This window comes from Sinohyriopsis cumingii, chromosome 16, assembly GCF_028554795.1.
Source record: "Sinohyriopsis cumingii isolate HCF-2022 chromosome 16, ASM2855479v2, whole genome shotgun sequence".
NCBI lineage: Eukaryota > Metazoa > Mollusca > Bivalvia > Unionida > Unionidae > Sinohyriopsis > Sinohyriopsis cumingii.
In genome coordinates, this window is record NC_142976.1 from 83547347 (window position 1) to 83559849 (window position 12503).

Below are 12503 nucleotides of genomic sequence, written 5' to 3' on the forward strand. Positions count from 1 at the left end.
ACAACAACAACAATAATAATAATAATCCGCAGCAGCATTGTTATTATTCCATATACACACAATCATGCAAACGTCCTCACTTGAATTATACATGTTTCTCATTTTGCATATGATTGATTGACTGACTGACTAATTATTTCGTACGTTCAATGCACAAACACTATATTAACGTCTCGGCTGCGTACGCGGATAAATAAATGTACCCTCGTCAAGCGGTTGTTTGATGATGATTGAGATCATCAGTTCAATTCTTCATGGTAATAATCTTAAATTTGTACGTTAATTTAGTTTGAAATATCATTAAATTTGTACAGAAGATAAAGGTTCGATGTAAAATGAACTTCTTATTTCAAATAGTTGGTTAATGAAAGCGACTAAGTGTGACAACAGAAACATTTAAGTTCCTAATATCACCATTGTTATTTGTCACTTATTTTCGATGTTGATTTATAGTCTGACTCTTCATCCCCGTTTGTTTGTACCCCCCCCCACCGATTTCAAAAACGAGAAAGTTTAATATGATAAAAAGTGCACAGAACTAAGTCAGTTGAATCATTGATTTATAATTTCGAACCTGACATTGACCAGAATGGCACTAATGCTGGCATCCACTGCACCATTTCATGCTTAACGGACTTTCCATACTAACACGGCGCCATATTGCGTACACTGTAGGCTAGTTTATTTCCATGAGACGACATAATGACGTACTTCATCATGTTCGTCAACTGCCGGATAATTCCGTAAATTACATAACATAGAGAGTTTGGAATTATATCCCTTTGCATATATGAACATTGAAATTAAATAGCTTGTTAAATCCACAGGAAAAGCAAATTTGTAGTTGTCATTATTTTCCTTTGCTTGATTCGACATTGTAAATATCGGAAGCAGACGACTTTAGTCATGATACACCCCTTTGCTGAAATGAACATGTCCAGAAACTGGAAATGGATACGAGCATGTCCGTTTATTACACTGAAAACTTCCGTTAAGCATGAAACGCGCATAAGTTGACGGTGTTAGGGCCACTCTAATAACAATCAGGTTAAAAACTATAAATCAATGAATGAATTGACTAAGTTCCTTGCACTTTTTATCACATTAAAGGTTTCCATTATTTCAATCAGTACGGGGGTACAAACAAACGGGTTTGCATTGTCAGACTATAATTGACAATAGTTTTTCATGCGTGCCTTTCACTGAAAGGGTTCTGTTTGGATTTAAATATTATTTTATGTTTAGATGATATAACTAGCTTCTCATTACGTAGAATCTTCCAGTTAAGTTTTCGAAACCTGCTGAAGAAAAGTTCAGACCAACAAGTTGTTCCCCACCACTGTTTTATATATCTGTCAGATATATAAAGTCCAGAATAAAGACATGTTGGTCAAGAACAAATCTGGCATTTATTGAAAACAATAGTCTCTTACTATAATGAACGAATTTTGGTCCTTACCAATGCTCAAAGAAAAGATGTTTCAGACACATTCCCAGGGCATGTGACTTTTAAAAAAGGCCACATTATATTTATTAGCACCTTTTTATGAGTACTGCATCCTTTTACATAACTCACCACAATTTCTTTAATCTGTCTTATGTCATTTCTAACTGGTAGTCAATATCAAAGTCAGCTTTGAATTGATGATGTGAATATTTACTGTTTAAAGCAACTTTTGACAAACAATAATACAGATTTATATTTTTTAATTTATTATCTACATTTTAATCATAATATTTGTACATTTCAGAGATTTGCCAAGTTTTGGGTCCTAATTTTGCTTTGGGTAGTTCATGAGCTTGCCAGCTCAAAATATTCAGCTTGACAAGGATTGTTATAATGTATACATGTCACCAGTTTTTAAGGTGAGTAGTTGTTAGAGTTGTTGATAATAATGATGAATCAAATTATATTAGTGTTTCATTAAGCAGAGGGGTGTTCTGGTTGCAACTTGCATACCACAACATCTTGATTTCAGCACCTTCTGAGACGGGCATAAGTAACATGATGTCAGTTAGCATGGCATCACAGCCAGTCAGCTGTGCTCACTATTATGCTTTACCTATTTTCTAATATGAATCAATAATAATGAGATATGTTATAACAAGTGTTTACATTAAAATCTGAATTTACCATGTTTCATATATTTCCACTTTAAGTTTGTAGCCATTGACCAAAATCATTTAGTGAAATATGTGCATTTGCAATTTTTTATTCACCAAGCCATAATGCCAGGTGAGCTTGAGGTATGGTCCTTTTTCTATTGTGCATCATATATTCATAATTGTTATTTACATCTTATCAGAAGTTGCTTGACAAATTTGCATATTTTAAAGGGAGCATACTGCTGTCAAGGCCTTTCAGATTTGTTCACTGGAAGTCAATCTATCATCCAGTGTGGCTATAGTTACTAAAATGGAAATACCTTTGAAGGTGTTCCTTTAAAAAACAACAACATGTGTGACAAAATTTGACCAAAGGCATTCTGACATGAAAGGCTTTCAATTTATACAAATATAATGCCCCACAGTCAAATATTGCTGCTGTTTCTAAAAATAGAAGAAGAAAGAAAGCTATATAAAAAAAGCTACTGAATTTAATGAAATTTGCCAGAAAACATCGAGGCTTTAAAGGCTTTTAGTTTTATATGAATGATGCCAGTCTGCCATAACATATGACCACAATTACTAATGGATAAACGTTATTGATGTTCCATCAAATATGGATGAAGATATAAAAGCAATAGAAATCTTATATTAATTTTTTTGTGATAACGCCCACAATCAGTAGTATAGGAAGAAATTCTTGTAGAAGGCATCTTACAGGTCCAAATTTATTGTTCAACTGCTCTTCATTTGCCTACTAGGCAAATGTCAGCCAGATGAGTGAGCAAAGCTGCCAGGTGATGTGTTTTTGGAAGTGATTAATATGAGTTGAAAATTTGTCTGTTGCAGGTACTTTTGAAGAATGCAACGTGTTTCATGTAGATTACATATGGACTAGTTTCCTTGAACTTCAAAGAAACTATTTCTTTCAACATTATAGAAATATATCTTTAATAATATGGGCTTCTGAGAATAAGATAGTCTGGCTAAATGAGGAACCATGACATGAATATGATCAACTGAATGTATGACGGAACCTGGAATTCTGAGATTAAGCCATGAATCAGAAACAAAGTGGACAGGGCACACTACCAAAGGGGGACGTGTCTAATTTAAGAGCAGTTACTGCCTCTCCGCCTATTTCAAAAACACCAACTCCTGTGCCACCAAGCCGTGAAAAGACTCAAACTCCCATAGCTCAGGCCCCTAATATGGACAATGATTGGGATGATCGAGAAGAGATTCGGTTGCGAGAGTTGGAGGAAGCACGAGCTAGAGCAGCTCAAATGGAGAAGACGATGCGATGGTGGTCAGATTGTACGGCCAACTGGAGGGAAAAGTGGTGTAAAGTGCGCAATGAGAGAAACAAGGCCAGAGATGAAAATAGACAACTGCGTACTAAGCTTGATTCAGTCATTAATGATTGCACTGCTTTAAAAAGAGAAAAGGAGGATCTACTGACAGAAAACAGTCAACTTAAAAATGGGCTAAACTTTGTTCCTTCATCTACTACCTCTCAAAACCAAACTGATACAAGCATCAAAGATTTTGAATTGGCTCAGCGGGCATCCAGTACTCATGAAAATGTTAAGAAAATTGATGACAGGCAGATTATGGTTGGTGTATATGATATTGATAATAAGAGTTCTCCCAAAACAACTCCAAAGCCTGGCTTAGCAAATCAGGAAGAAGCTGAATATTCAAAGGATTCATGCTCCATTGATGATTCAGAGGGAAGTCTTATGGATGATAGAGTTGCCTTGGTAGAATTAAAACTGGATGAATCACAGAAGACAATCATTGCAGAGCGAGAGTAAGTTGTCTTTAATGCTAATGTTTATCTGCCATGAAGAAACAACCCATACTATTTAGGACTGAGTTATATTTATTTATTTTACCATATACACTGGAACTAATCTTGAAAGACCACACCTTCTGCCAAAACGTAATGGTTTCTCATGACAGGTGGTTTCTCATATCAGGTTATAACACTATATAATCTCTAAATCTGTTAATGGACAACCTGGTCTCTCAGGACATGTGGTCTCTCATATCAGTGGTCTCCCAAGACAGGTTTTACTGTATCATTAATAAGTCAAGTCCAACTGCAAACTGCACAGACCCAGATCTGCTATCGCATAATGCACCTGCAGATCTGGGGCTATGCAGTTTGCTTAGAGCAATCAACAAATGGCGCCGATTATGATCTGTTGGCACATTATGCCAGGGCAGAGCAGGATCTATGTTGTTTCCACTAGGACGTGATGTGTACATGAATAACTTATACATGAGTATATATGGTGTTTATCTTTTAAATATTTATCATTTTCTAATAAAAGAGGTTAGACTGTACTTAATTTTTTAATTCATTATTGTCAGATTTAAGTGATCTACTACTTTTTTTTCTTCAAAATGTTGTCTATATTGAATAAACTTTAAACTCTTTATTTTGATGGTTCTGTAAAATACTGTGTTATTTCAAGCAACAGTTACTGTCTTCTTAATTTCATATTTGACAAACAGATGTTCCTGTAACCAATAACCTCAGTGCATATGTGTATACACTAGCAGTAATGTGTATATACTTGCTTATAAGTCAAGTCATACTGCAAACAACAAAGATCCTGATCTGCCCTGTAGCATAATGCACCAGTCCTGCAGATTAGGTCTATGTTATTTGTTCTACTGATTACTCCTAACAAAATGCATAGTCCCAGATAGGCCTGTGCATTGTGTGGTGGTAGATCTGGTTCTTTACATTTTAATTGGACTCATCTTATAAGCGAGTATATGGCATACATTATATCAACGTCTATTCAGAGCTGAGGAGTCATGGTGGCTTATTGGTTAGATTGCACATTATCGACTAAAAGGGTGCAGGTTTGAATCCTACAATCAGATATCCTTGGATAGGCTACTGTGGTGTGTCCTTGGGCAAGGAATTTAACTACAATTGCCATGACACTAAATAACCTACTTGTATTACTGTACCATCAAGCACCAAGCCAAAGCATTCAACAGCTATTCAAACCTGTATCTAGATTAATCCATCAGTGTCTATGAAATTTGTCATGTCAACCATGACTTCTAATCTCACTTGATACTAATGTTTTAAGTGATTGAAGCCTGGAGATGCAGCCAAAAGAACATCATTAAAGGAGCTTTGACTTCAAAAGAAAATGCCACAATTAAAGGTGGCTTTCTTGATTATCACCATATTGATTTGTATAGAGTCATGTGATGCAAGCTTTTCTGAAGCATAAATGCACCCAGGATTTAAACTGGGGGACATACAGAACAATTATTTTTGCTCTATCTGCATATTCTCTATGCTGATAAAAAAAATGATCATTTTTCCCCACACATCTTGTCCAGAAGATTAATATGTATAGTTTGTACTGATGTGTTTGGCAAATTCAATGCCAGCTGATGTGGACTGGGTTAAATAGGTTACAATATATTTTCCCTGCTTGCTGAAAAAGAACAGTTACATAATAATATTTCAGTATATAAGTGTGCCACCTTTCTAAAATAAAAACTGATCATTTTGTATAATTTTCAAATTTAAAGGAATTCTTTATATCATTCAAGAGTGCTGGCAATACATTAGTTTGGTTTTATTAGTGTACTTCATAAAACTTTCCCACAGTGACTATTGTTTTAGTCAATCAACTCTTGGATTAAGATTACTAGCTTAAGGATTAAACATGTGGACAGTTGTAAACATCGTAATGTCAAAGAAATTGGATAACTAATAAAGATCTGGTATGCACCTTTATGACTGTCTGCATACTATTATTTCTTTTAGTCTGTCACATGCCAGCCTACAAAACATATGCACACATGGATTAAACAGACTTTTCTGTTCAATCATAAAGTTTTAAACTTTATTATTGTTTTGCATTTTCTTTACCTGTATTAATTACAATTTCTCTATCTTTCATAAATGACGTTGATGGTTGTAAATGAATATGATTTTTTTGTGAAGGAAGAACTGACCATAGTCTTTATCTTTTACTAATTATTAAGCATTACACACTGATGGGATACAGCTTAGAACTACAACAAATTCAAGGTAGAATGATTTCTCCATGAAAATTTTGTGATGACTTCAAAATTATGGTTATCATTGGTTTTGTTTTTTACAGGTAGAACAGTCTTTGCTTGACATTCCAGTTTGAATGTTTTTCATATTCTTTTAAAAAATATCATGGTTTCAGGAAATTTAATGTAGTTTTTGAAAATGATTACTCAATTTTGAATATAAAATATCTGAAAAATGAAAGGATCCAGATATTGAAATTAATGGCAGTACATAAATCCAGTGCTGTCTAATTTCCTTACACAACTAAACTCACATCAGTGGATGAAAGAGTCTTGTTTGGTTTCATTGGTTTTAATGCCAATTTTCAGTATTTTTAGTAGCCAGTGTAACTGTGGCTAGTATATTTGGTGGAAGAATAACCTGGGAAGCTACCCGCAAGTTTTCTCACATGCCTAGGACTCGAAATCACTCAGACTGAGGTGAGATGTGTGATTGATCTGTAAAGGTAAAGGCAAGCACCTTAGACATCAGCCACCTGGGGCCAGGGATGAAAGGGAATAAATTGAATACAAAGTGAACAGAATTGGGCCCTTTTATACGGAAGTGCTTTTGACTTCAGTAGAACTTTCCGTGAAAAAAATGGAATGTAGAATTTATTTTACACATTTTAATTATTTTTTTAGTGCATATGTTTTAATGTGGATTTAACAAGTTCATTCTGTAGTTAAAACATAATGTCATAGTCTTAATTGATATGTATGGTAAGCATATTTTGGTCTATTAGGTATGTCTGGGTAATGGTTGGAGTGGCACTAAAATTAAGCAACTCAGCAGTATAGTGATATCAGCTTTATTGTGCTAAATGCTGAGGTCCAGAAAACATTGTTATATACAGTCTTGATTGTATTCTAGTTATATTACTTTTTTGCATATTACTTTCAGAATCATTTCAAGAAAGCATTATCTGTGAAATTTGTTTAAAAACAAACTGGCAAATTACTCTGTAATATGTGACCGTTCATTCTGATTAACTAATCTTTCAGTATTTGGTTAAATTTTTACATATTCTTAAAGACATGACTTTGAACAAAAATGATTGGATATTCACAACCTGTCTTATTTTTCTAGTGAGAAAACAAATCTATTGAAAGCAATAGAGACACTGCAGGTTGAGTTGCACTCTATGAAATCAAAGTATGAGGAGATGAAGGTATCCAAACAAGAAGCCATGCTTCAGGTAATAACAGTAGTTTTCATAGTCTATATGTTTGTGAAGGGTATAGAAATACTTGCATTAGGGTCTGTTTTTAGAACTGAAACTTGTGGGAAATTTCCATTTCAGTGTGAGAAAAGGGGTGGTGGTGGAGATTTTGTGAATATTGTTGAAGTTTAGTGAAAATATTATGTACACTTTATGTTTCTGCCCATGGACCTCAAGGTATATTAGTTCTATTATCAGGGTTTTCTATTGGATTTTGAAAGTTGCAGTCCAGTATTCCTTCCTTGGAACAAAATGTATTCCCAGCCTAAACCTGGGAGTCCCAATAATTGTACTTTTTTCCATACAGTAACTTAAAAGACTATGTGTGTATTGTTGTGTCACTGATCTATATGTCATCAGATTACTAATTCTCTTTCATTATGAAATATGTTGTAGTAATGCAGTCAATAATTGGTAATTGTGATTTATTTCTTGTATGATTGTACAACTATAACAATTGTAAATGCCAGTACCTTACCATTCTCGAACTTACGCATAATTAAGCATTTCCGAGATCTCTGAATTCAGTTTAGTACATTTTCCAAGACACTGAAAGAAGAAACATATTCCATTCGACTATTTTAATCTTAATCTTAAAGCAATGTATCATACAGCATACCCTTTTTACAAAACAAATTTAAAATAATTATGCACATCAGATTTGGAGTCAAAATCATTATGTTTCGGATCTGGTGTTTTGGATTACCATTTAATTTTTCCTTCCATGGTCATGTCAACATATGCATAAAGTAAATAATGTTCCATTGTTGTAGTGTTTTTCAGCGCATGAGAATGGCCTGTTCCATGATTCATTCCACATATCTCTCAATCTCATTTGACATTCTATTTCGTTTATCAAAACTTGATGCATCTAATAATTTCATTCACCAGTCTTGAGAGAAAAATGCTCATTTGCAGCCTTGTGCTTGACAGCAAAGAACTTACGTAAAGTTGCCATCTGTAAAGTACACATCTTAATCACTCAAGAGCAAAAGTTTATCCATACCTGATTTAATGATGATTTATAATGATGAACATGGAAGTTCATTGTAACAAGATAACCGGGTGGGATTTCCAGATTCACAACAGAACATTTTTGACCATGATATAAATACAATGTTTAATAATGGATGACTTGAATGGGCAAATAATTATGAATAATGTGTGCTTATATATAATCCAAATATTGGATTAATTAACATAAGAATGCACAGACTTAATAATGAAAAATACAAATAAATTACTTTACAAAATACAAAGTCATGGGGTGAATGGTTCACAGTGATTTCACAATGAAGAGATGGATACGGTTTACTCAACTAGTAAACAATGTAGAGTTTTACTCGTGTAGTAAAATGAATTCACTCAGAATAGTGAAATTATGCAAACAAAAAGGGACAGATATACAAATCATCTTTACAGTCCCGAAGATACAATGGGTTTTACGAACCCCAAAGTTAGGCCATGGCTAAAAGATTATATGTAAGGAGATACACTCCGTCATCAGCAAACTTTATGTCAGCTCCACGGCTGCTACAGTTCAGTTTCACAGCTGTTACAGTTATTTCCTGTGGTTGGCTTTACAGCTTGCACCACGTTGACCCCAATCACTCCGATAACTTTGAATGCTCGGGTCACTCCAATCAGTCCAACTACTCCAACCACACTGGCCACTCTAGACACTCCAGACACTCTGGACAGCTGAAAATATACCCAATACCGTGTTCTATACATGACAGCTGCATGTAAGGTAAAACATAATGACGTTATGCACAGTAAGTTATACAGATTACATTATCGGCACAATAATTACAAAACAACAGGTTCAGAAATAAACCTAACCCTGCTTGATAAGAGTCCTATTGTACTAAACATTTCTTAAAAATGTAGCTTTATATTACTAATATAAATCCCTTGCTAAGTCACGAAGAAGAATAGAAATATGTGCATTATACTGCATAAAACCCAAGGTACATAACAAACATACATAAATAAACGTGGTAGTACAATATTTATATCTTATATACAAGAAATTAATAAACTTACTTACCTTTACAGCTGAAGATGTGCAAGTCCTTAAAGTAGACTGGTGACTGACTATCTGTAATGTAAAGAGTTTTACCTATGGTGAGGTATTTATACACAGATATAATCTGTGCACTGAAGGCATTCGTTTCTTCCCATCAAGAGTAATTCGCACGTGCGGAATAGGATGAACCGAACTCACTATTTCGAAATACAACACAATATACATAAATCGCCCTCGGGTATCATTGTACACAAAAAATGAAACCCGAGTACATGTATTTAATAAATAAAAGAAGTTATGCAATTCTGTGACATTCATATTCATCTGACAAACAGAATGAGACACAAAATGTTGGCAACATTTTTCTAAATATGGTATTCAATAAAATGCTGTTATTCCACGTAAGGATTTATAATATAATGGATTTACACTGTGCTGAGTAATGTATATCAAAGAGAAGTGTCAAAATATGTAACTAGTCTTTTGATCAAAATAATCATTAGGCACTGACAGTTGATTAACAAATTGACAGCCATGTCATGCCAAAGACTTATAAAAATGATACTAGCAACTGCCTCACTTGGTGCTCAGCATTAACAAGATAGTGTTAGGACTGGCCAGCCTGGTGTCAGGATAATGTGACTGGAGTAGAAGAACTTTTTAAATGCTTTATTGCATACCCTACATGGGAATTTACAATTTACCTTTAAATAATATATTCATTATGTTATTGTACATAGTACATATACTGTATATTGTAAAACTATATGTAATGATCAGATCCTTGTGATAACCAATAACAAATAAATCAAATTTAAGTTTTTCTGTTTGTTAATGCTTTGTTAAAAATATTTGGGAAAAACCCCACAAAACAAACAATTTTCTTTGGTAATGCAAAACTCAACCCAGGTTTAATGGAGAGAAAAGATAGGCAGATGGGGAGGCATATATGGTTAATACAGGATACCCATTGATCTTTATTGTTGATCATACAAAGATTTTTTTCCCTCTGAAACCAAATCAAAAGTTGGCCTCAGGATGACAAAAAAGACTTAAAAACTTGGACTTGATAGAGAGCAAATATATATATTTTTCACTATAGATTGTAATAAATGTAAGCAAAAGTTGTATTGAAAACTAACAAAAACAACCCAGAAAATGCAGCTCAATAGTACATAGATGGGAATTTAAATGTACAGCTCCAGCAATGATATATAACCAAAACCTTAAACAGAACTTTAACCTGCTGTGTATATGCATGATATATAGTTAAAAAGATCTTAAACATATACTTTTTCCTGGCCTAGTGGTTAGAGTGTCTGCCTCGGATGCAGGAGGTTGTGGGTTTGATGCCTGGCCGAGGCATACCAAAAACTTTAAAAAATGGTACTTACAGCTGCCTCGCTTGGCACTCAGCATTAAGAGGTTAGTGTTAGGACTGGTCAGGCTGGTGTCAGGATGATGTGATTGGGTGGGACATCATGCTACATGTCTGAGGCATGATGTCCCAGTGCTAGACATCACTATAAAATGCCACACTGCAGACATCATAGCGATATGACTGAAAAATTGTTAAAGCTATGTTAAAAATCCAAATCACACACACACACACTTTTTTTCCCATAAAATGATCAGCTATAAAATATTTGGTACAATTGGGGAAAAAAGTATTCAATTAGTTAGGTCATTACCCCAAGTGACATAGATGGAAAGTAAGAGGATATGAAGTGGCATGCCATCAACTTAATTATGTTTTATTTGTTCTAATATTTTTAATAAAATTTCTGTAAAAATCATGTCAATATTTTATGGATTCAGTGTCCAAGTAAAAACCTGTGTTAATATATGCAAATGTTAATATATATATCATTCTGCAATCAGAGGTCTCGGAAACGCTTAATTAAGTGTATTTGGATGCCAGTTTTTGATCTGGGATGCAGAAGATCACTAAGGCGGGAGTCCTCCGTATGCATGTAATAGGTGTGCAGCAAAAGTCAAAGACTTGCCAGCCCTGCTTCAGCCACCTGCTGTGTGGGAAAATGTGTTGATCAGTTAGCTCTGCTGATATTTACAATGACAGAATTCAGTGACTGAAAGACTCCTTGATGTACATATGTGTTGCCATTATAAGAGTACATTAAAAAGAACATGATGCAATAGCTGGGTGGCAAGTTCAAAGGCTTTGACTGGCAGCCGTGGGAAATGTACTGATATTTACAGTGATTGAATTCAGAGGCAGAAAGACCCAGAGATGTACATGTGGTCATTTATAAAAGTACATGAAATAAACAACTTTAGCTTTCGTTACTGTGTTCATTTCCGAATGTAGTGGAATAAGCAGTGCATGAGACCTAAGAATCAAGACATGTTGAGACTTGGACAAAATGCCATTCGTAAATTTGGACAAGTATTTTGGGGTTAAACAACAGAACTGATAGTTCGGATGGGACAGTAGCTAAGTGTAAGAAAGTGTGTGATGCCTAGCTTAGTGTTTTGAATAAGTCCTTAACTTGAATTGACAAAATTCAGTCTCACTCTGATGGACGAACAAGAGCTTTGTCTGTGTTATAAAGAATGTAGAAATTAAACTCAGTGGCAACCAATAGTTCTTCTAATTTTCATAGTTTTTTGGGGATGGCCAAGGGTCATGCTACCAGGCGAATTGGGTAACTAAGTCGCCTAAAAATGTGAACTTTGCTGTCTTCTGTTAGGAAAGTGAAAATGATTTCGCCCTGTGATTATTTAAAAGGCACATTGACTGACCATACTTTTTTTTAAAATGCCCCTTGCCTTAGTCCTGTTAGTTCAAGTGTTGTACTGAAATGTATTCATCAAGACATCAGTAGCTAGGCCTAGTTTTGATATAAATTATGTTGACAAACTCTTGTCTATTCACAAGCATATGTTTTGATAGCTGATTGATCATTAACCCTTTTTTGAGTAAGGTAGCAACTATCAATTTCCTGCATGATATCCTTTGATGATAAAACATACAAACATATGTTTTAAGATCAGAATCTGTAATCTGGATATTTATTAACTGCCTCTTGTACACTATTTCA

The 12503-nt window shown here is 34.5% G+C and overlaps 1 protein-coding gene and 1 long non-coding RNA gene across 2 annotated transcripts in view; one reads left to right on the forward strand and one right to left on the reverse strand.

Annotated features, from left to right (window-relative positions):
- The first annotated feature begins 218 nt into the window (after positions 1-218).
- The window catches only part of LOC149780913 (coiled-coil domain-containing protein 102A-like), a 45206-nt gene continuing 32921 nt past the window's right edge, over positions 219-12503 (forward strand). Inside the window, exons 1-4 of the mRNA XM_089938009.1 lie at positions 219-257; positions 1752-1866; positions 2956-3919; positions 7280-7388. Coding sequence (XP_089794135.1) covers positions 3165-3919; positions 7280-7388 — 864 coding nt within the window. The 5' untranslated portion in view covers positions 219-257; positions 1752-1866; positions 2956-3164. The remainder of the gene's footprint in view (positions 258-1751; positions 1867-2955; positions 3920-7279; positions 7389-12503) is intronic.
- On the reverse strand, positions 8122-11062 carry LOC149780914 (uncharacterized). Its single transcript, XR_016414917.1, has 3 exons — positions 10836-11062; positions 9463-9513; positions 8122-9113 (listed from the first exon to the last, which is right to left on the reverse strand). It is a non-coding gene; the product is annotated as an uncharacterized LOC149780914 (long non-coding RNA).